We start from the raw sequence: 20,047 nt of genomic DNA, 5'->3' as shown, positions 1-20,047 counted from the left end.
CAGTTCCTGTGGTGTTCTTGCAGTACTTGTACCTCTGATAATTGAGCTTGCTCATCTTCTGATGGGGTGTGGATGAGCGTGTGTGCAAGGTAGTGGTGCATGTTCCTCAGCAGGTCTGGCTGAGCTCGCCATGTAAGCTTGCTGCAGCTTTTCCCTTAAATTCCATAGGCTTGCTTTCTGAATTTCTGAAATGCCTTGGTTTCTGCATGCTGTTACCACGTGGTAGCATTCTTCAACTGACCGTGTGATGCCAGCTCAGCCCTGACTTTGAAGAAGTAAATGTGGTCAAGGGCACGCTGAGTACCTCTGTTTGTTACACCTGTTTGTCGATAGAAATTCCCCTGGTGGTTTTGCAGTTCCTCCCTCCTCTCTTACCTACCCCCTCTGCACTCACTGATGATTGTGGGGGTAACAAACAGTTTCACTGCTGCACTTACAATGTCCCCTCTTCCCCCAGACCAAATGAAAAGCGTCTGTTTGATGTAGGGGAGGGAGAATACTGTTTGACGCTCAACATGCTTTGTTGGAAGTGCACCTGTATGATTAGCAAGGCCAGTGACGGCAATAACGTGTGCTCCCAGCGATGAGGTTTCTATGCTGAGCAACTCTGCTCCTCCCTCACTTCATTTCTTAATGGAAAGTTTTCGTCTAGGATATAAGGCTGACTGGCTTCCACTTATCCCCTTCTTCAGTGCTCCTGTCATGCCTCTAAGGTGTATTTACAGCATGAAGTGCAATCTAATGCGAAAGGTGACTGGGGATTTCACATGCATACGAAGCGTGGCTTGCTGTCCTGTTGCAACTTAATGCTGATGATGGCAATTCAGGATTTTACCAGGTTCCTCACCTGACTTGAGAACAGTGAGGATAGCTTCCATCAGAGGGAAGGTAACATCAGCAAGGATGGTTGCTCTGGGCCTACCAGAAAATAAATGCAAGCTTTTTAAACATGGTCTTTAGAGTGCTGCTATAACTTCCTAAGGAACACGTGGGGATCTTTATGTCTGTGTATTTGGGGGAGGAAGAAAAAGCAGAGACCTGGGAATCGCGCCTCCTTTGAATATCTTCTGTGTATTCAAAAACCAGCAACTTGGGCACTTGGAGATAAGGTTGTTGCTGTTTCTTTGGCACTGCTTGTGTGTGTCTCTTCCATGGGCTGGTCTCCTGCATCTTCTGTAGAGTCCAGTTTCTGGCCTGTGTGTGGTAGGGGGAGATCCAGGGAATGCTGGTGTGAACAGTGAATGCCTTTCTGTTCTGAACCTGTGTACACGCTAGGTAGATACAGTATAGCATACGGTTTATGCCGTTATTGTTAAATCAGCAGAAACCTTTAAAACAGGTAAACTCAGCATTACAAGCCTCTGGGTAAACCAGGATTTTAGTGGAAGTGGAGGAGAAAGGAATGTGTGTTTCTGATGGGAGGAAAATTTATGGGGCGTTCATCTCTCAAGGTCCTTATTGTTCTTTTCCCTCCAGACTTTTGAAAAACTCCTTATTGCCAACAGAGGAGAGATTGCATGCCGAGTAAGTACATAACCTTAAGGTTTTTTTTTTTTTGTAGTTCATTCTTAAACTATTTGTATTTTAAATATTGATAATTGTCCCTTCTTATATGGTAGGTCATCAAAACATGCAAGAAGATGGGGATTAAAACAGTTGCCATACACAGCGATGTTGATGCCAATGCTGTAAGTACTGACTGAATGAAACAGACGGGGTTTCAACAAGACTGGCAGCTGTTATGCAGGCTTGTTGCTTACCGTGGTAGGCATGTTTGCAGTTTCCAAGTATCTTTGCATATGCCCTTTTCTTGTCCATGTGCTTAAAAAGAGGGGAGATACCATGGGGGCTGAGTGAGGGGAAAGGGAAGGGAAAGAACTGGACAAGTATTTAGCATTGTTTTTTCTGTGAACTCTCCCATGTTCTGCTCATATAAATAGTATCTTGTTCGTTTGTTCTTTTCCTGGATTAAGCCAGACAGTAACACCTGATAAGTAGCTGCTCTTGTGCAGCAAGTGTAAGAGTGGCAGTGAAACCAACATTTTCTTTTGCTAACAAACACAAAAGACAATGAGAAATGGATCTTAAGAGAGAGAGAACTTGGTATAAATTGTTCTGTGCCTTGTACGTTCATCTCATTGCTTTCCACTGGCCAGAAGAATGCTCTCACCTACCAGCTGTGCTGGACATGTGTACTGGAGCTGTTCCATTTGATGCTGATATTGAGGTGGCTGGATATTCAGTGGTGTGGCAGGAAGGTGGTAAAATGGCTCTCTGAACAGGGAAGGCACTTGTCTAGCTACTTGGTTGCTTCTTAGGCTTTGTAGTCTCTTCTCTAGTTTATTTTAGAAGTATTTTAAGTCTGTTGTAGCAAGAACAGAAAGTTAGTACCTTTTGTGCTTTCTCTGAGTGATACAACAGTGAGTATAGGCATACTTGCATATTCTCGTTGACCACAGAGAACATTTTATTATTCTTTGCATGCAGGACTTATACAGGAGAAAGGATTGGGGTGCCTCCATGTCCTAGGATTGTTTATTGAAATCTGGAAGGGAGCTGAAACCCCACGTTATGATTTAATGGAAGAGGTCCCTCAGACAAGTTGACAGGAAAAAATGTGTATTTTATGCTTGTCAGGACTTGGTTTGCTCAGTGCTTGAAAAACTGAAGCATGATTTGTGCAATTTGTGAAAGTTTAGTTAGGAGAACTTCGGTGTTTTCAGAGTTAAGTGAGAGGGGAGAACTGTTGGGAGTTGGACTTTGACACAGCTTTTGTCTGAGTCCTTTTGCAGTTCTATTCCTATATCACCTGCTCAGTTCAAATAAGTAGGCTGCAGGTAGAATAAGGGACTGAAACTAAACTTTTCTCGGATGAGTCATATGCTCTACTACTGGATTTCTATGCCAAGTAATTATTTTTTGAGGTGCATGAGGAATATACTTGGTCCGGATTTTAACTGGTATCTGCAACTGGGAGTATAGTAGCTTGTGGATGCTCAATGGGCTGTGAAATGATTCCCTAATAGATGGGTGTCAGGCATTATGATAAATCATAATTCTTCTGGAAGCCAAGGGTTAAGTGGATATGAATGCAAACTACTCGGTATGATCTATGGTCCCTCTGGTAAAACAGAAGCATGCTAATGGGTGCTTGTATTCCATCTTACATTTATGTTATCTGCTGTTAGGATAAATGGATCTGCTGTTTAGCAGCACTGCATAGCCTTGTTCACTGGCATGAATTCTGAAAATAGACTAAAAACCTGTGTAAAAAGAGAGCGTGTTCTTTCACCAATCAGTAATAGACTCGGAAAATGAATTGGTCCCTCCAGTGTGTCTGGATGGCTTTATATTTATTGTATGGACACTGCTATGAACTGGAGAATATGGAAAGTCTGAAAGTAATAAGTAAAAATTGAGATTGAAGAGTATAATGAGGGAATAAGAATGACAGGGAAAAGTACAGCTCCTGACCTTAGGGAAGGGAGTACAAATAGCGTGTTACAAAGAGAATTGGAAATATAATAGCTGTTCTGCTTCAATCTGCAGTGCCGTCTTAGCTTTAAAAAGTGTATAGGGTCTCTAATTCCTAATAGTTCATAAGAAAAAGTAAATTCAAGCTGGTATCTCAGAAATGCAATAATGTATTCAGAACAGTTCATAAAGATAACGTGTTCAACGCTGACATTTTGAGCTGACGGACAAAGACGAGGCTCTAACAAATTCCACAAGGGTGAAATAGTGCCTGCTTAGCTGCGTTGAATCCTTACTTAGACCAACAAATCTAGCTGTGTGCATTGAAGAAGCTTGCAGTATTTAAAAGAAAGTGAGGGACGTTTTCAATCACACAGTGTTTTAAACGCATGGTAGTTATACAGATGTTACTTAGACTTAATACAATCGCATCAAAAAAAATGTGCTTATGTCTACCGTACATCCTCTAATCACTTCCTTGGATGCTTGCACTGGGAAATAGTTTAACTAATGTCATCTATCTTAATGACTTGGAAATTTCCAGTTGTTCATTGTTGTGTGAATGACCTGGCCATTGCGGTGATGTGTGTGGCTGCCAGTTTGGATGATCTGGATAGATGAGTCCAGAGGCCAATTTCTTTGACTGTGTCACTTGTCATAAAGTAGTGACAAAAATGTTTTGTCCCATGTTGTTTATTTTTGTTCAGGTTGCATTGACAGCTACCTTCTTGGTTATACCAGCGGTAGCAAGATGTCAAACACTGAAATCAGAGTCGGGAGCCGATTAGATCCTGCCAAATGAACCTCTCTCCCCATGTAGCTAGGAGAAACCCACTTGCGTAATGGTGGGATTCTGTAAAAGATGTGACTCTCCTCTTGATTTTTGTGCTTGACAGGATTAAGCCATGCTTCCCTCACTCTTCCAAGACCTGTATTGCAAAGGCAATGAATGCCATAGGCAACTACCATGATGATGATAGTCACTGAACCAAAAGCAGGCGTAAATTTAAAGGAATAAATTTAAAGGTTGAACTACCTGCCCGTCCTAAAACTATTTGTCTTTAAGAGGGATAGTGGGACGTGTTTTTAAGTGATGACGGGAGTACATTGGGTCTGTTTACAAAAATATTTTTAAATAAAATGTTTAAAAACAGCATGAATTGAAGCAAACTTTCTGTTTAGAACTTAGAGCAACCTTTGAGATGAGGCAATAGTCTCTTAAAACCTTAGCTGTGTAGCTTCATACTAAAACATGGGTAGTCTGATGCTCTTGGTACCAATTCATTTGTACAAGTAACTTCAAAAGGAGGGTAAGCCAGTCAGTCTCTTACATCTCTCTGGCTTTCCCTTTTGTCCCACTTGTTGAAAACAGAACTGAAACTGAAGCAGGGCTGCTTTAGTGTGCATATCTAAGGGGGGAAAAAAAACCCAAACCATAAATTATCTAGCAATTCAGGCTCCTCAGTAACAGCTTCTAGTTCATTCCCCATCTAGTGTTGTATGCCTAAATGACCCTAGCAGGCATTTTCAATTGTGTTTGTGTAGGAGTGATATATATAGTCTTAAAAGTGTTGATCTTTACTCAAAAGATATTTTAAGGCTCACTAGTGAATAATCTTATCTTAAAGCTTTACTCTGATAGACTTATTTGAATTTTTCTGTTGAATATTCTCTTTTTTTAACGTTAAAACTGTCTGAGATTTTCATGGAGTTTAGTGTTGAATGGAAGTGGTAGGGATAGCTGAAATACATATAGACCTTCAGTGAAACTACTTGCTTTTTTGTTTTCTTCAGATTTGGTTTCTGCGGAACACAATGGCAAAAGTTTTGAGTATTCTGTTAGCAATATTCATTTTGACATGGTGATTTTTTCATATTAATGAAAGGTAACTAGACTATAACAGTACAAAAGAGGTAACTTATGAGCAGGAAGCAGTAGAAAGGACTGGTTTAAATTGGGAACGCAGTAAAAATTGAACAGTCTCCTGAGAGCCAAACAATATTTATGTGAAGAAGGGTAAAGTAAAGCATAAAATACTGTTTGGTGAACTTTATCTAAAAAAAGAAAAATGGCCAAAGATCTGAAGGATTTCTATAGGTTAAAAACATAAATTGTTACGGTGATAGGAAGGCGACATTAGCAAAGCTTTAAGCTTTAAGGAGATAGGTGACTTCAGGAGCTTTTGGGTGCTTGTGCATTAATGCAAAGTTGTAGGTAAATGGCATTAAATGGGATTGCTTTACATTTATATTGCCCAGGGGGTGTGAATGGGCAAAAAGATCATGCCCACTGTTATTTATATTGTGGAAAAGGAGTTGTGCTTTAACAACTGTTCAGAAATAAAATCAGTGTGGTGGTGGGGGAAAAGCAGTCTGGCAAAAAGGCTACTGTGAGACGCACAGAGAAGACACTTTGTCAAGAGGTACTGTGTATATTCGGAGAAGTAGGTCATAACTGATGCTTTTTAATATCTTGAAAGTATTAGTTAATACATTTTATTATATCTGTTCTTTCCTGCGCTTCCCCAAAATAAGTTGATGTAAACTGTACAAAATGCTGCTTCTCCTTCAGAGTTCAACTAGTAAAACACTAATTCTTTATACTTAGATAGGTATAGTGGGGAAGAACCAATAGGACTTGAAAAATATAATTCAGACATCCGGTGAAACTATTTTTGGGGTGAGAAAACGAGCAAAGAATTTTCAGTCAAAAAAGAATAATCATATGTATTTTTTTCCCCCTGAACTGATTGGAATAGAGGGTTAAGATGAAAGAGCTTCCTCAACCATAAATGTAACACTGATGGTGCAAACATTGTCAAGGAAAGCTAGAGGACTATTGTAGTGCCTAATGTAATCAGCTAAAAGTATGATAAATGAAGAACAGGCTTTCACTAATTGGATCTGAACAAAAGAAGGTATAGCATAAAGCAGTGAATGAGATATAATTTTATTTGGCATTTTTTAACACAGCAGGGATTCTATAGCCATACAAAGCAATGAACTATAAATGACTGAAAAAATCCCATGGGAAAGTAATGTAAACTACTCAAACTTCATGGAGTACTGAACAACTAGTTTTACCTCTAACACAGTTTTTCTATCACTCACTTAAGGCTTCAGGTGTTATTGTATTAAAAGCCCTTAAGCAAAGATATCTCCAAATTTTTGTAGCTTTTGCAAATCGTCTTGTTCTGCTGGAAAAGATAAACCCCAAAACGATGCAAGTGCTTTTAGTGATGTAAAATTAATTGCACATAATTCATCTGTTCTCTAGCAACCTTTTTCTCCGAAGGAAAACAAAACAATCAAACTATTATAGATCTTCAATTTCTAGGTCCTAACTTTTATCTTTTTTCCAAGCTTGAAATCTGAGGTAGTATTTCAGAAGAAAGTGGGGGGAGGAAACTTTTTTTTTTTAAAGGAAACTGCGAAGCTGATTAAGTTTGTAAGCTGCTATAGCAAGTCTGTATTGAGGAGAATGAATTTGGATGAACAAGTTGAGCTGTTGACTGAAACAATAAAAGCATAACTTCGAAGATTTTTTCCTACAGCTTAACGGAATGCTGTATGTTCCTTTTGTGCCCAAGAAACCCGCTTGGTAGAAATAAATATTTTGGAGGGACTTGGCAGTTTGTATTAATTTAGAAAGAAAAACAACCAAACTCCATAATTGTATTGAAAGATGGAAGTTTATCCAAAACTGTGAGTTAGTTATAAGTAAAGAAAACTCATCAGAGGGTTTTATAGGTTAGACAAACCCTCACTTACTATTTGTTTTGCTGTTTACTTTTTTAAATATGCAAAACTTTAACCTGTCATCTGCTCCAAAACTAGAGATTTAAGCATTTTGACAGCTCATTGCCTCCCAATGGCACTTGGAGTCTGTGCTCAGATAACCTGAGGAGAGATCTAGTTCAAGTACCTATAGGAAAAGGAAATGCTAATATTTTAATGCCTCGTTTAAATACATGTTTCCCAGACTAGTGTCTGAAGTTCAGAGGAAAGAGATTCTTTGCCTCCACATGCTATGCCTGGAGCAATTCACTTCTAGTAAGCGGTGGTGTTTCTAAAGAGTACAGAATATGATTTTGCGAAGGAGAAACATCAGGGTGAGGTTTGCAGTTGCTGTTCTGCTCTTCCTTCAATATTTAAGTACCTGGCTTTTGCACATGTCCCTGTATTACAGCTAGGGCCATGCCTAATAAATGCAATTGTCTTTTCTTTTAAAGACAAGCCAGTATGTTGCTTGTTTCTCCACAAGAGATGTTGGAGGTGATGTCACTTTTTCTGTCCCTTTACCTTATTGAGTGAACAACAAAGGCTTGAGTAAAGTACGAGATGTCCATGGTGATCTTCCTGTGAAGACTCCAGTACCTCTGTGGAAGGAGTGTGCTGCTGTTCAAAATTGTATCTTGCCTGCCAAGCACAGTCTGCTTTTTCTTTTGGAACCATACTGTAGCTTCTAGGCTGAGTGGTTGGGTGGAGGGTGCTGTTGGTGAGGAAATACTCATTTTTGTTGGCTGTGAGGAGCAATGCGTTGATTTTAAAAGTTGGGGGTGGCTCATCAGAGCACTACGGCCCTTAAGTTTCATCCTGTTCTCCAAATACTTGCTATGCATTTTATTCAGAGATAGGATGGCAAGAAATGCATCATATATGACCTTTGGAATAGGGACAAACACTCAAACTCCTTTTGTGTAGCTTGGCTAAGCTGGAGTGTTATTTGTGTTAGATTTTGGATGAAGGTGTTGCACTGGGCAAGAGAAGAAGGCTGCAGAGCAGAAGGCTTTAAGCATCATGCTGCCTGCCTTTTGGGGACACTTTCCATGAAGGTGGGAAGTGTGCGTTGGAAGGAAGGAGTTGAACCCAAGTCTTTTGACCTTTGTGAGGAGAGTTTTTTTTTTTTTTAAGTACCAAGCTGATTTATTTGAAAGATCAATGCACAGATTAAATTTAACTTCTTAGCATAAAGCTTATTTGGGGGAGGTGGTTGTCGGAAGGTGTACTGAATTGTCCGTGGGGTAGGGAAATGACAGAGCTTGTTCAGAAGTTTGTTATGACTTCAATATCCAGGTGGTCGCTGCTGTAGAGAGTGACTCTGTGGTTCTGTGGGTGCTGGCAGCTGCCCATGCTAGTAGGAATTGTGGAGGAACAGGACTGGGGCTGTAGGGTGCGGTGATTCACGCTGAAGACACGGTGTCCTTGCTGTCTGCCTTTTATCCCTTTTGGGTTGGTTTTAGTGTGGTACTGTGGACTCGGTGCCCGTTAGCGGTGGCTTGATGTGCTTGCTGGGCTGCGTCTTTTGGTTGAGCTTTGCCTGGGAGATAGCCAGCTCGTGTGCCTTGAGGCACCTGTGTGGTGAAGAAGAATGTGTTTTAAGTGAGGGTGGCCGAGAGATTAACTTAAATGCACTTAAATGCTAACGTGCACTTGCCTGAAGTTGCTGTAATTGCTAGCTTGCATGGTTGTGCCCTTCTGGGCACTTTCCTGACCTTGTGCTGAGCTGTTCTAGTGCTCTGAACACACCAGACACCTTATTTGTCAAGTTAGTTAATGTTTTTTCTACTGATTTGGTATGCTAAAATATTTCAGTGGAATGCCTGATGGATGCTGGAGCCGTTTATGGAGGGAAGAGGAGTTAGGTCAGCCATCAGTTAAACTGACTGGTGCTGGCTGCAGGGCTGCGACCTGTGTGGGGAGGTGCACAGGCACCTCAGTGCTCATCCTCGCAGTCCTGGCAAACAGGCTGAGCAGGGCTGAAGTTGCTAGGCTTCCTCACTTCTGAGGACTTTTGGCTTTTTTCTTGGGCGGCGAGGAGAGAGGAGGCAGCTCCTTCCTCTACGCTGAGGATTGCTCCAAGATGCTTCTTGAAATACTGGCACTGGCAGCTCCGGTTCAGTGGCTCCTGCTGCCATACCGGCTCGAACCTACTGCACTTACTACAATGAACTTCTCCCAAAAGTCAATAGGCTATTTACCTAATCCTTTTCTTTCCAGAAGTGGTGGCGGCATCTTTTGTGCATTATTTTGAGGCTCTTTGAGTGTCCTGGCTCTTTCCTGACTTCATCCTTCACCCAGGTGTTCAGTAGCAACCCTTTTTTCGTGCAGATTCACTTGTCTTGCTCCTGTGGTTTGTGTGTCCCAGCTGTGCTATTTGCTGTCTGCTGTGGCTGTGGGCATTCGGGTATGATCTCTTTTCAGGCTGTATTCACGAGCAGTGCTGTTTGGTAATCTTATCTCATTTCTTATCTGTGTGGGTGTAAGCACTGGTTAGCAGGCTTTGGGCTGAATTTCCCTATGCTATCAGGACTCGCAGGCAAAGATGGACCTGAGGCAGAATTTTTAAGTAATGTTCACAAATGCGTGGGGAATGGCTTTTGCAGCTGTTTTCAGACTGCGGTGTCTATAAAGAGTAATTCTCTCCCATTCTTACATTCCTGTCCCTTGTGTACCTTATACTTCTGTTGGCACCACTGTATGTGCAGCCTTTTGGTAATTGGATCCAGGCTGCTTATCGGTCTGAAAAGAGTGTGAGGAAAAGAAAGAAATGGGCATCAGTAAACTCGTGACTCGCTGCAGGACTTCATGAGGGCTACAGCTAATGCTGTCAGGACACAGGCTTGGGACCAGGAGAAAGGAGACTACCAGATTATCCTTTTGAGAAGAAGTATGGATTTAGTGTCTTAAGGTGTGTCCTTGATATCCATTTCCTTCCCTTCTCCCTCTTCCCTGTATACCCTGATGTTGGGATATGTGGTGGAATTATGTGAAGAACCGGATCGGGAAGCAGAGACATCTTTGAAGATCCTTGTAAGGAGGGTTGTGTTTAAAGCCAAACACATCTGATTGTTAGCTGTACGCCTCAACAAATAGCTGCAGGATGTTGTGGGATATGTGGCTGACAGGCTTTGGTTCCATGGGCGTGATCCTGGTATTTTTTTTCCTAAGGAGGAATGTCAAAATAGAAACTAAATTCCATATGAAGTATATGAAAGATGGAAAAGCTCAAGATTGGAGACCTTTAAAAAAAGTGAAGGTGTAGCAGGGAGAGTGGGGGCGGTACAGTTGGTGGGGGATCAGGTATGGGTACAGATGAATACATCACTGTTTAATGAGTGTTGTGGTTTTTGGTTGTACTTTATTCCTTGTTTTTAAAATCTTTTTTTTTTGCTTGCTTGCAATAAGATAGCACTAATTTAAAAGTAAAAGTTTGAGATGTTCTTTCTCTTAACTATTATTACTGCTAAATTGTCTGTAAGTAGCAACTAACATCCTTTGGTAATTGTTTCAAACAGATATGGCGATGATTGCTTCTTTTAAAAGAAACTTTGCTCTGTCCCTTGAAATCCTCTAGTATGGGAGGGAGGTTGGAGGAGGAGTAGAATTATTATCTAAAGGTTATATCTGCAACAAGTGGTCACTGGGAATGAGTGTGGCATAATCTGTCAAGTTCTCTTTCTTAGAATGAGTGAACTTCTCAAAATTGAACTTGGAGAGGATAGGTCTGTGCTAAGCAATTAAACATAGACCTAAATCAGCTTTAGCTCAGTGTTTGTCTTGTAGTGTCTGGCTAAAGCTTAGTCTTTTAGGTCAGTATGGTCAGCCTTGAAGCCTGTTTTCAGATCTTCATTGGAAATCAATACGGCAATTCTTCTCAACCATAGTGTCAATAATTAGTGTGTGAAATTGTTTCAGAAAACTCCTTTCTGGAAGCAGCTTATAGTTGTTTTTTTGTGTGTTAGTGTTTTAATTAAAAAACACAAACAAAGCCCCAAACCACACACTCATTCATGTGCCCTATTTAATATGGGGGAAAAGGTAGTCTGTGTGAGTAGCTGGTGTAAAATAGTAGCTGTACTTCGTGGTGGCTTGGATTTGATAGAGATGTATTTTATTTAAATGCAGTACCTTTTTCTAGTTCCTGTCTTGCTGTGCTAGTCGGACAGTGCTCTGAGTTCATAAACAGTAATTCAATGCATGGTATTGCATGAATTCTTGCAGGTTCTTAGTAGCTAGTGTTTAATACTGGCTCACCTGTTGACTTGCAAAGTACAGACCTTGTAAGGTAGGACGTTGGCAGTCGTTGAAGTGAAACCTGCTGTAATGTTGGCTCTTGACAAAGTTGTGGCACAGTTTGCTTGTGACAGCATGTCATCTCCCACGTCTGCTCTCTGTAGTAATGGCACATCACTTTCCAGGAATCGTGTCTTTAAGATTGACCTTTGATCGTTTTGTTCTCATCCATTTTATTCCATACGCTGCTTCCTGAGGCGCTAAGATCGAACCTGAGAAGCAACAACAGCTTCAGTGTGGTACTGATGGTACCCGCTGGGGGCAGTGGGTGATAGTGCTTTGGAAGGAGGGAGTGGGAAGGGAGGACAGCACGGTTCTTCACATCCTTTCTTCCACGCGAATAATCTGAGTTGCCTGACTGAAGTTGATACGCACTCTTCCTTTTTGATCTTTAAGGATTGTTTTTTCTTCCCCTGTAATATAGAAATCCCAGTCTGCAAGTAATGCTTATACTAGAAGATCTGTTATGAAATCATGGATTTATTTTGTATCCCTTTCCCATTGCATTTTCTTTGTAATATAAGATTGTAATAAGGGGGCCACGGGTCTGTAAGTGCGTGCAGCCATCAGTGCAGTGAACACACGTTGAGCTTGGGTCCGACAATAATGCAACGGTTTGGGAATGGCTCCCTGCGGGAGAGGAATGTGAATGGAAGCTGAGGCAACTGGGTTGGATTGCATGCAGATAAGATCCCAGTTAGCGTGTGGGATATCGGCACAGGGCCGGCGGTTGCAGTTGGTTTGTGATGTTGCATTAAGAACAGGTGTGACCGAGTCATCTTCCAGCCCACGTTGGTTGGCACTTCTGACAGCCTCTCATCTTGGTGTGTTACAGCCCCTTGCTTAAGGATCAGGTGACCTGCCTTACTGTGGGTTTTGCAGTGATATTCTTTACCTACCTTGGCAGTGGTTGTCTCCTGAGAATTACTTTAAAAAAAAGATACTCTGAGACGGTGTATTACTTTTCCAGATATATGAAACTGAGTGGTTGGCATTTGGTCTACTGATTTGCAGTGTTTTATGATGTTGAATAGTAGAGATTGTGAAGGATGTTGTTAAACAGCTTGTATTAAGGTCTGATTATGAGAATGTCTAAGGGCTACTGAACGAAAATCTGTATGTCTCAGTATTGACTTAAATAAAATGTTCAATTATTTAACAATGCAGGTGCATCTCAGACTGTCATTTCTTTTAGGAGTTAACTTCCTCCACTGATTTAAAATGCTAGTGGAATATCAAAGGTAACTTGAATAAAGCTTTCATTTCTAGACTTTTAGAGAGCACAGTCTCTATCCTCTTATGGGATGCTTTGTCTCATAACCGATATGGATATATAAATGTCTGTGGGTAACTGATCCTGTTTCTTTTGTATGTGTGCTTATAGGGGAGCACGTGTGCATGGTGAAGGTGCTAGTTTGGTGAATAAAAGAGAGCTTTCCTAAGCTGCAGCCAGACCTTGGTGGGGGGGCCTTGTATTAAACTGGAACTGTATACATTTAGCTAGAAGTCTGAGCAGCCTAGAACTTGTTTCCTTTCTTTTAACAGAACTTCAAATTGATGCTTGTCCATTCTTAGGTGTTATCATCACTACCTTCCTAAAGGATACCTGTTTTATTGGTTACGTATTAGGAACTGGTTATGATAGTCCCTGCAGAAGTTGTCCTATGGCTTTGTTTCTTTATTAAGCCCTATTGTAAGTGTAAAAGAAAAGCAGCTTTGAGCAAATGAACTTGTGTTCATCATTAATTTGTGACTGCTGGCAAGATTAATATTTAGAAGTATGCGGAAGGAGTAAGGATGCAGTCATCCATGCCTTGGGCTGCAGCAAATGCCTGGCACTGCTCCCTGAGGCTAGGCCTACAGGCAGGGGAGTGGGGTCCTCACAAGTGGGAGGCATGTTGTGGTTGAGGTGCTGGGTTGCAGGTGAAGGCAGCTGCAAGGAGGAGATGAGCTGACTGCAGGATCGCAGAGGACAAACACTGGCAGGTTCTTTTGCAGAGAACCTGGGGAGCTTTGTAAGAGGCTGTACTGGAGTAGCTGGGGGACAGAGACTCAACAGGGGGAAGGCTGCAACTTCTGTCAACAGGCCATGTTGTAGTTGTCTGCCAAAAACCTGATCAAGAATAGGAAGCAGATTAAAGTTGTTTAAGAAAACTGAAGGAGGCCTCACGATTTCAGACCCTAATGCTAATGCGGGGTTTTAACCATCCTGATAACTGCTGGAAATGTGGAGTGAAAACACTTCCAGGAGCCTTCTGGAATGTGTGGTGGGTGATTTCTTGACATAGATGATTGACGGGTTAACTAGAGGAAACGCTGTGCTGGACATCTTCGGAAGAAGGAAGAGCTGATCAGGGCTACGAAGCTTGATGACAACTTTCGGAAGAAGCAAAATTTAGGTTCTCAAGACAAGTGAGGCAAATAGCAGAACTATAAGCCTGGACTTAAGGAGAACCAGCTTTGGCTTGAGCAATGATTTGATTGGCAGGATCCCATGGGAGACTTCTTTTGGAGAGCAAAGCAGCCCAGGAGAACTGGTTGATATTCAAGGAAAACCTCCAAGCACAGGAGCTGTGTCTATACTGGATGGTGTGAAAGGGCAACAAGAAATTTCTGTGTATTGGTAGCAAAAGGAAGGAAGAAGAAAATGTTGGTTCATTGGGCATGGTACCTAATAATGACAGAGGATATAGGAGAGAACGGGAGAATCAGTGCCGCCTTTGCTTTGGTCTTTACTGGGAAAGTAAAGGCCTCCCAATTCCCTGAACCTCACTGTAGTACCAAGTGAAATGTAGTCTTGCTCATAGCTGGGAAAGATCAGGTAGGTATCACACAAAGTCTGTGGGCCTGGATGGGATGCGATACATGCGGTGGAGTTGAGAGAATGAGCTGATTTCTTTGGGAGACTGCTGTCTTTTATTTTGGAAATGACACGGTGTTGTGGGAGGTTCCTGATGACTGGGAAGAGATAGTTGAACCCACCTCCAAGTCCAGAGAACTACAGGAAAGTTACTGGAGGAAGAAAGAACAGAGTGGTGTGAGTTTTTGGAAGGCATGTCCTATCATGTGACGGATGAGAATATGGCTGAGAGCAGTCAGCATGGATTCATCAGGGCAAATCATGCCTGGCTCATCTGGTAGTCATAACTGATGTAATCAGATCCATGGATGAAAGAGCAGTGGATATCATTTACCTTGTCTTCACTAGCACTGGTACCCTGTAGTCTCTTGGTAGCTGAATTTGAGGTATAGTCAACCTAGCCAAACTTAAAAAGTGAGTGGAAGAATTGGACCAAATCTCTAGAGATCCCTTCCAACCTCAATTACTTGTCTGTTCAGTGTGGTTTTTTTTGATGGCACAGGGTTAGGGTGAGAACCATTATTTTGTGCAAGTAAAAGCAAAACATTCAGTAGGTAGTTGATTCATAAATTGTTTTGGTGTCACATGCACTTAGCTGATAGTCCTTAGCTACACAAAGTGAAAGAAAGCAGTCATCTTTTTTCAACATTTATGATGTCATATTTGCCAAGAAAACAAATGCCTCTTCATAGATAATCTGAATGCTTATGGAAATATGGCCTACCTGGGTGATTTCTTAAAGTTATCTGTCACCCATAGCTGAATCATCAGTCTCAGGTTTGGGGAAGTGTTTTTTCAGTTACGATTTTTCTTGGGATATACAGATCTTAAAATGCTGATTTGAGTCTAAGTATGTAGAAAGATGATAATGACAGTACACATAAGCCTCCAGTTCTTTCCCTTAATTTTAATAAGAGTATAAAACTTGTGGGGGAAGCCCAGAAACTGAGATAATAGCTATTGCTTATGACCCTTTCCTGCATAATTTTGCTGAGCTTGTGCTTAACACGTTCCAGTTTTTACATATGGTGTTTTAGCTATTTGAAAACTCTTCTGCTCAGTTATGAGTAATGGTTTTGTTCAAACGTGTGGCTGTTGCTCTTAACTTTTGCTTTTCTGAATGCTGCTACTGGTTCAGTATTGGAACTGTCAGCTTCCTAGAAATGCTCCCCAAAAGCTCATTTGCTGAACCTGATTTCTCTTGGACTTTTTTTTTGCTTAATATTTGGTAACTCAGAAGGAGTTTATCGTGGAGAAGAGCTAACAAGTATACTGTGTGAGATGGCTGCTGGGGGGTGCCTCTTCTTCTTTTTCTTTTTTCTTTTCTATCCTTTCTTTTTCTTTTTTGTTCTTAAAGGCTTTTCCAGAAGACAACAAATGCGGTTATATTGCCTGGCTAATGGTTGTGCTCTGTGGAGGTGAGAAGTTGGCACTTTGAACATGTTAGAGGCTAATCGGAATCCAGCCTTCAGCTTTGAAAAACAAAACAAGAACCCCCAAACCACCTGTGATAACAAGTTTTAAGGACTGTGACATTCCTCTAGCATTAAGGCCCTGGCATGGCAGGTCTGCGGTGTGGTGCAGTAAAGGCTTGGTGCTGGAAAACTGCCCGGTGTGTCTTCCTAGGTCACTCATTTATGCCATGGGAAAGGATCCCAAAGGGCTTCCAATTTAATACTGCTTGCTTGCACATTTTTGGTGGCTGAAAACCTCGTGTATGTAGGAGGGAAGAGGAGGTGGTTAAGGAATGGCCTTTGGCCACTGTTGGCTGATAGGGCCAGGTCCCAGTGTCCCGAATTTTCCCTTTAATAGAGTAGAATCACATGCAGAATAGCAGGGCTTGGGCAGTCTCGCTGCTTGCTACTGTGACCTGAGAGACCACTGTTGTTGCTTTCTTCTCTTACGCTTTCAGCAAAGTACTGCTTTTCTTGCTTATGTTATGACTTTAAGACTGATTGAAGCTTTGCACTTTTTAGGTATTAACTTGTGTTTTTCGTTTACATTGTTAAGTAGAGTAACATTTTATACAACCTTAGAAACCATAGGAGCATCTATTGTGCTTTTGCTTTGAAAAGCCATTTTTGTGCTGTCTAACACTTGATAAAGAATCATCAACCCCTGAATTTATTTGGTAAGTGCTGAATTCCAAGTCTTTAAATTTACATTACTATAGTATTAATAAGGATTTTGCTATTGTATTTTCTCTCATTTTAATGATCATGGTGTATCTTTATCAATGCTAGCTTTTAAATTGATGTAAAGGTATATACTGGGTCCGTAGCTTTAAACATCACTTCTCTAAAAATAAAAATTTGAGTACAATGTGGGGGAGGTTTTTGCTCTATAATTTTTTTAAGGTAATTACCTGAATTTGGATGGTAAATTCCATTTCATCTTATGATATGAATTACACTTCTATTGTAACCATATTTAATTTCTACTTGGTGAATGCTCTGGAGAGTTTTTGCAGTCAGCCTGGAACATGGGTTAAATTGAGCCTCAAGTTTTGTTGTGTGTTCTTGCTCCATATCTGTGGAGCTCAAGATTGACAGATAAACATGTAGACTGTGAGCTCTGTGATACTGATGCTTGCTGACAGCAGTTTCCTATCTATTTTTTTCTTTTTTTTCCTTCAGAGGAAATACTATAATTGTACGGCAAGCTAACTTCAATGGCTTAACAGAAAGATGTAGTTTTTTATAGATGGTCTTAATGGATTCAACTGAGCATTTTCCCCAAAAGTAGAACTTGATTCTGTGCCAATTTTTGTCCTTTCTGCAAAGAATTTTCATTATCGAGTTAGCAAAAAAAAAAAGTGCATTCTTTGCATGAATTAGTTCTGCAAGTTCATTTAAAAAAAATATTAGAGTAGCGACATTCAAAAAGCACCATGGCTATGCTAAAAGGTTCTTATAAAGTAATCAGCATAGTCCTAACATACGGAAATTTAAACAACACTTTTGATCTTCAGATATGCCTTTTTAAGGAAGTCTTGAGCTGCTAGAATGTCACATTTCCATCAGCTGAACTAAAGGATACAATCACTATTGCAATTTTCTGCCCTCGGTAGATTTCTGGGGGTAAAGTTAACACATTAACCATCATTCTAAATTCACTTCTGCAGGCAGGCGTGCATGCCTGTGTATTCTTTGTGCCAATATTCTTTCCACAAAAGAAATTTGAATTGTATGACTTCAAGCAGTTAAGTCAACAGTGGCCTTGAGGTGCAAATAGTCAGATCATATGCTCTTTAAGAAATGATAGGTGTAGTAAGTCTGGGATGAATAAGGCTGTTTCAGTTCTTAAGTTAAAGTGAAAACTAACACTTCTGTAGGAAGTTAATCATTGAGTAACTTTTCTAAAACTTTTGCTGGTCTGAGTTTCTCACTTCCTTTTTGTCTTAAGTGCTCTATTTCTGTAAACCAAAACAGGACTATTAATTTTGTTCCCTTCTAGCAACCGTCCTCTAGTCTAGGAAGACAAGCAGTGAGGTTGCATTCAGAGGGGGGAAAAAAATGCTTTGCTCATACTTGATGTGTTCGAGATGTTAGGTTCTATTTTATTTTCAGCCCTTTTTGTTCTTGATGGATGAAGTCTTTGAATTTTGTTGCCCAAGGACATCGTGTTTAAACTTGCTGGGCAAAATTGACATAGAATCACTTATTTATAACGTTAGGTATGACACAGCTAATTTTCCCAACCTTAATGTCAATTGTGCCAGAGAGGTGAGAAGATTTTGTCACGGACTTGGGATTGAGAAATCTGTGTGCATGTAGGCTGGAAGACAGCCTTGGTTAGGGTGAGTATTTTGATAGGAAGCATGTGAAGAGCTCTTTGCTTTCAAATGTAGTGATCCACAGCTGCTTTGAAAGGTAGGCTTCTAATGGTGTGCGTGTCAGGTATGTAGTGCAGCCACACTAAAATTACTTCACTCACTATTTTTCTGGATTCTTGCAGTTCTGCTGTGTTTGCATTTCCATGTATTAGAACACATCCTCCCAATTTCTCCTTGAAAAATGTTATTTTAACAGTATCCTAGCAAGTGCCTCTAAGTTGCTGTCTGTCCAGTGTAGCCCTACAGGAGTGTGGTATGAAGTGAGACGAAGGTTTCATTGCAAGTCTATGATGATCATATTTCAAACAGTCTGGGTCAGTGAAGGTCCAAGAAAGTGTATGTGAGGGCTCCTGCCAATTTTAGGTGCAGTCATGTGGGCAGGCAGTCGCTGGAGGCTGTACCAGGGCACCTGGGGTAGACCACTATCGTCAGTGCTTGGAAGGAGCACTCTGTGGCTCTGACTGGCATTGATTGCTGAAATGTCTGCACCCAGAATACAACGGAATGGTTGAACATGCATTTTTTGTACTTTATTTTCCTGATTTCTCTTTTTTTGTTTGTTTCTAGACCTTTCTCTACTCAATTTTCGGTTCTTAGTTCTGACTGTTTTCCTTCCTCCTGGCAGTAACTGGCGCATCCACACGTGGTTCTGGAGTTCCCTCTTGCTATCACTTCTGCCACCTGTGATTCAGGTGTCACAATCACACAAGTCTGTGATTCATTATGTTGTTTGGTGTACGGTGCGTCAGTCTGCAAATTTACTGATGGGGGATGATCTACTTTGGGCAAGGAAGTGGGGCATGTTACAAACCTTGGAGATGGTGTCGTATACCCTTTCCTCCCTGCCCCATGCCTTATGTCTTTGTCTATATAAAGTCTGTGTCTAATTGGACTGAGACAACTGGAGGGATGATGATACAAAGTTAAAGTAGGGAAGACCGTGATCTTTTCAGAGAAAGCAGCTCCTACCAAGTTTTTATTTTACTTCTTAATGGGTTGTCTTTTCTGATTAGGCTATTTAAGCAGGAACATATATCTACTTTCTGCTATAGAAAAAGCAAACTTTGCCTATGTCAGTGAGTTTCAAAGCTAGCATTAGTTCTTTCAGAGCTCTGAATGCTTTTATATTGTTTCAGTAGTAAAGATCCTTAAATTAAAATGAACTTTGAAACTTTACAAGTTTAATCATTTTCTAAAAGTAATGAAACTTAACAGTTCTTCTCTTCCCTCCGAAGAACCGAATGTTTTTCTCACTTGAACCCTCAAGATGAACTGTCTTAGTTTAAGCTCGTCCTTTTCTGCTGGCATGTATGCATACAGTAAAATATATGAATACTTGACGTTTACAGTGTTCAAACAAAAAGCCAACGAAATTAATGAAAATCTCAGAGCTGCATCTTACTCAGGTGGCCTGCTGTTTGAAATATGACTCCTGATGTGTATTGTACTCTTAGCCCTAGGATTCAGTAATGAGATTGAGTGGTATTTTGTGTGAGCACTTCTGGATGATTGACAGTGAGGTGATGTGAATCATCATTTATCAGGATATTATCATGCCTACCCTTGATAATTTCTCCCTGCTGTCTGGGGAGGTGGTGAAGACAGATAGGACTTTGTGATGTCAAAGTAATTAGTGTGCGTTGGTTTCCAGCTGAACAAACTGGAAACTAATGATCAGGTAAATGAAGATGAAGTGCATTAGTGTAAGGATGAAGGTGCAAGGACCTTGGGGAAGAGCTTATCAAAATTTCATGGGGGTTATTTGAATATTTGACAATTTATTTGTGCAGTTGCAAGCAATA

General features: G+C 40.8%; 1 protein-coding gene across 2 annotated transcripts in view; it reads left to right on the top strand.

The window, feature by feature from the left end:
* The window catches only part of PCCA (propionyl-CoA carboxylase subunit alpha), a 284,596-nt gene that overhangs the window by 10,102 nt on the left and 254,447 nt on the right, over positions 1–20,047 (top strand). For both annotated transcript variants that reach the window (XM_035557044.2, XM_035557045.2), the window contains exons 3-4: positions 1,477–1,524; positions 1,620–1,688. In XM_035557044.2, the coding sequence (XP_035412937.1) occupies positions 1,477–1,524; positions 1,620–1,688 (117 nt within the window). The remainder of the gene's footprint in view (positions 1–1,476; positions 1,525–1,619; positions 1,689–20,047) is intronic.

The sequence above is a fragment of the Cygnus atratus genome, chromosome 1 (assembly GCF_013377495.2).
Source record: "Cygnus atratus isolate AKBS03 ecotype Queensland, Australia chromosome 1, CAtr_DNAZoo_HiC_assembly, whole genome shotgun sequence".
NCBI classification, from domain to species: domain Eukaryota; kingdom Metazoa; phylum Chordata; class Aves; order Anseriformes; family Anatidae; genus Cygnus; species Cygnus atratus.
Note: the sequence above shows the minus strand (reverse complement) of the source record. Positions and strands in the feature narration are given on the sequence as shown.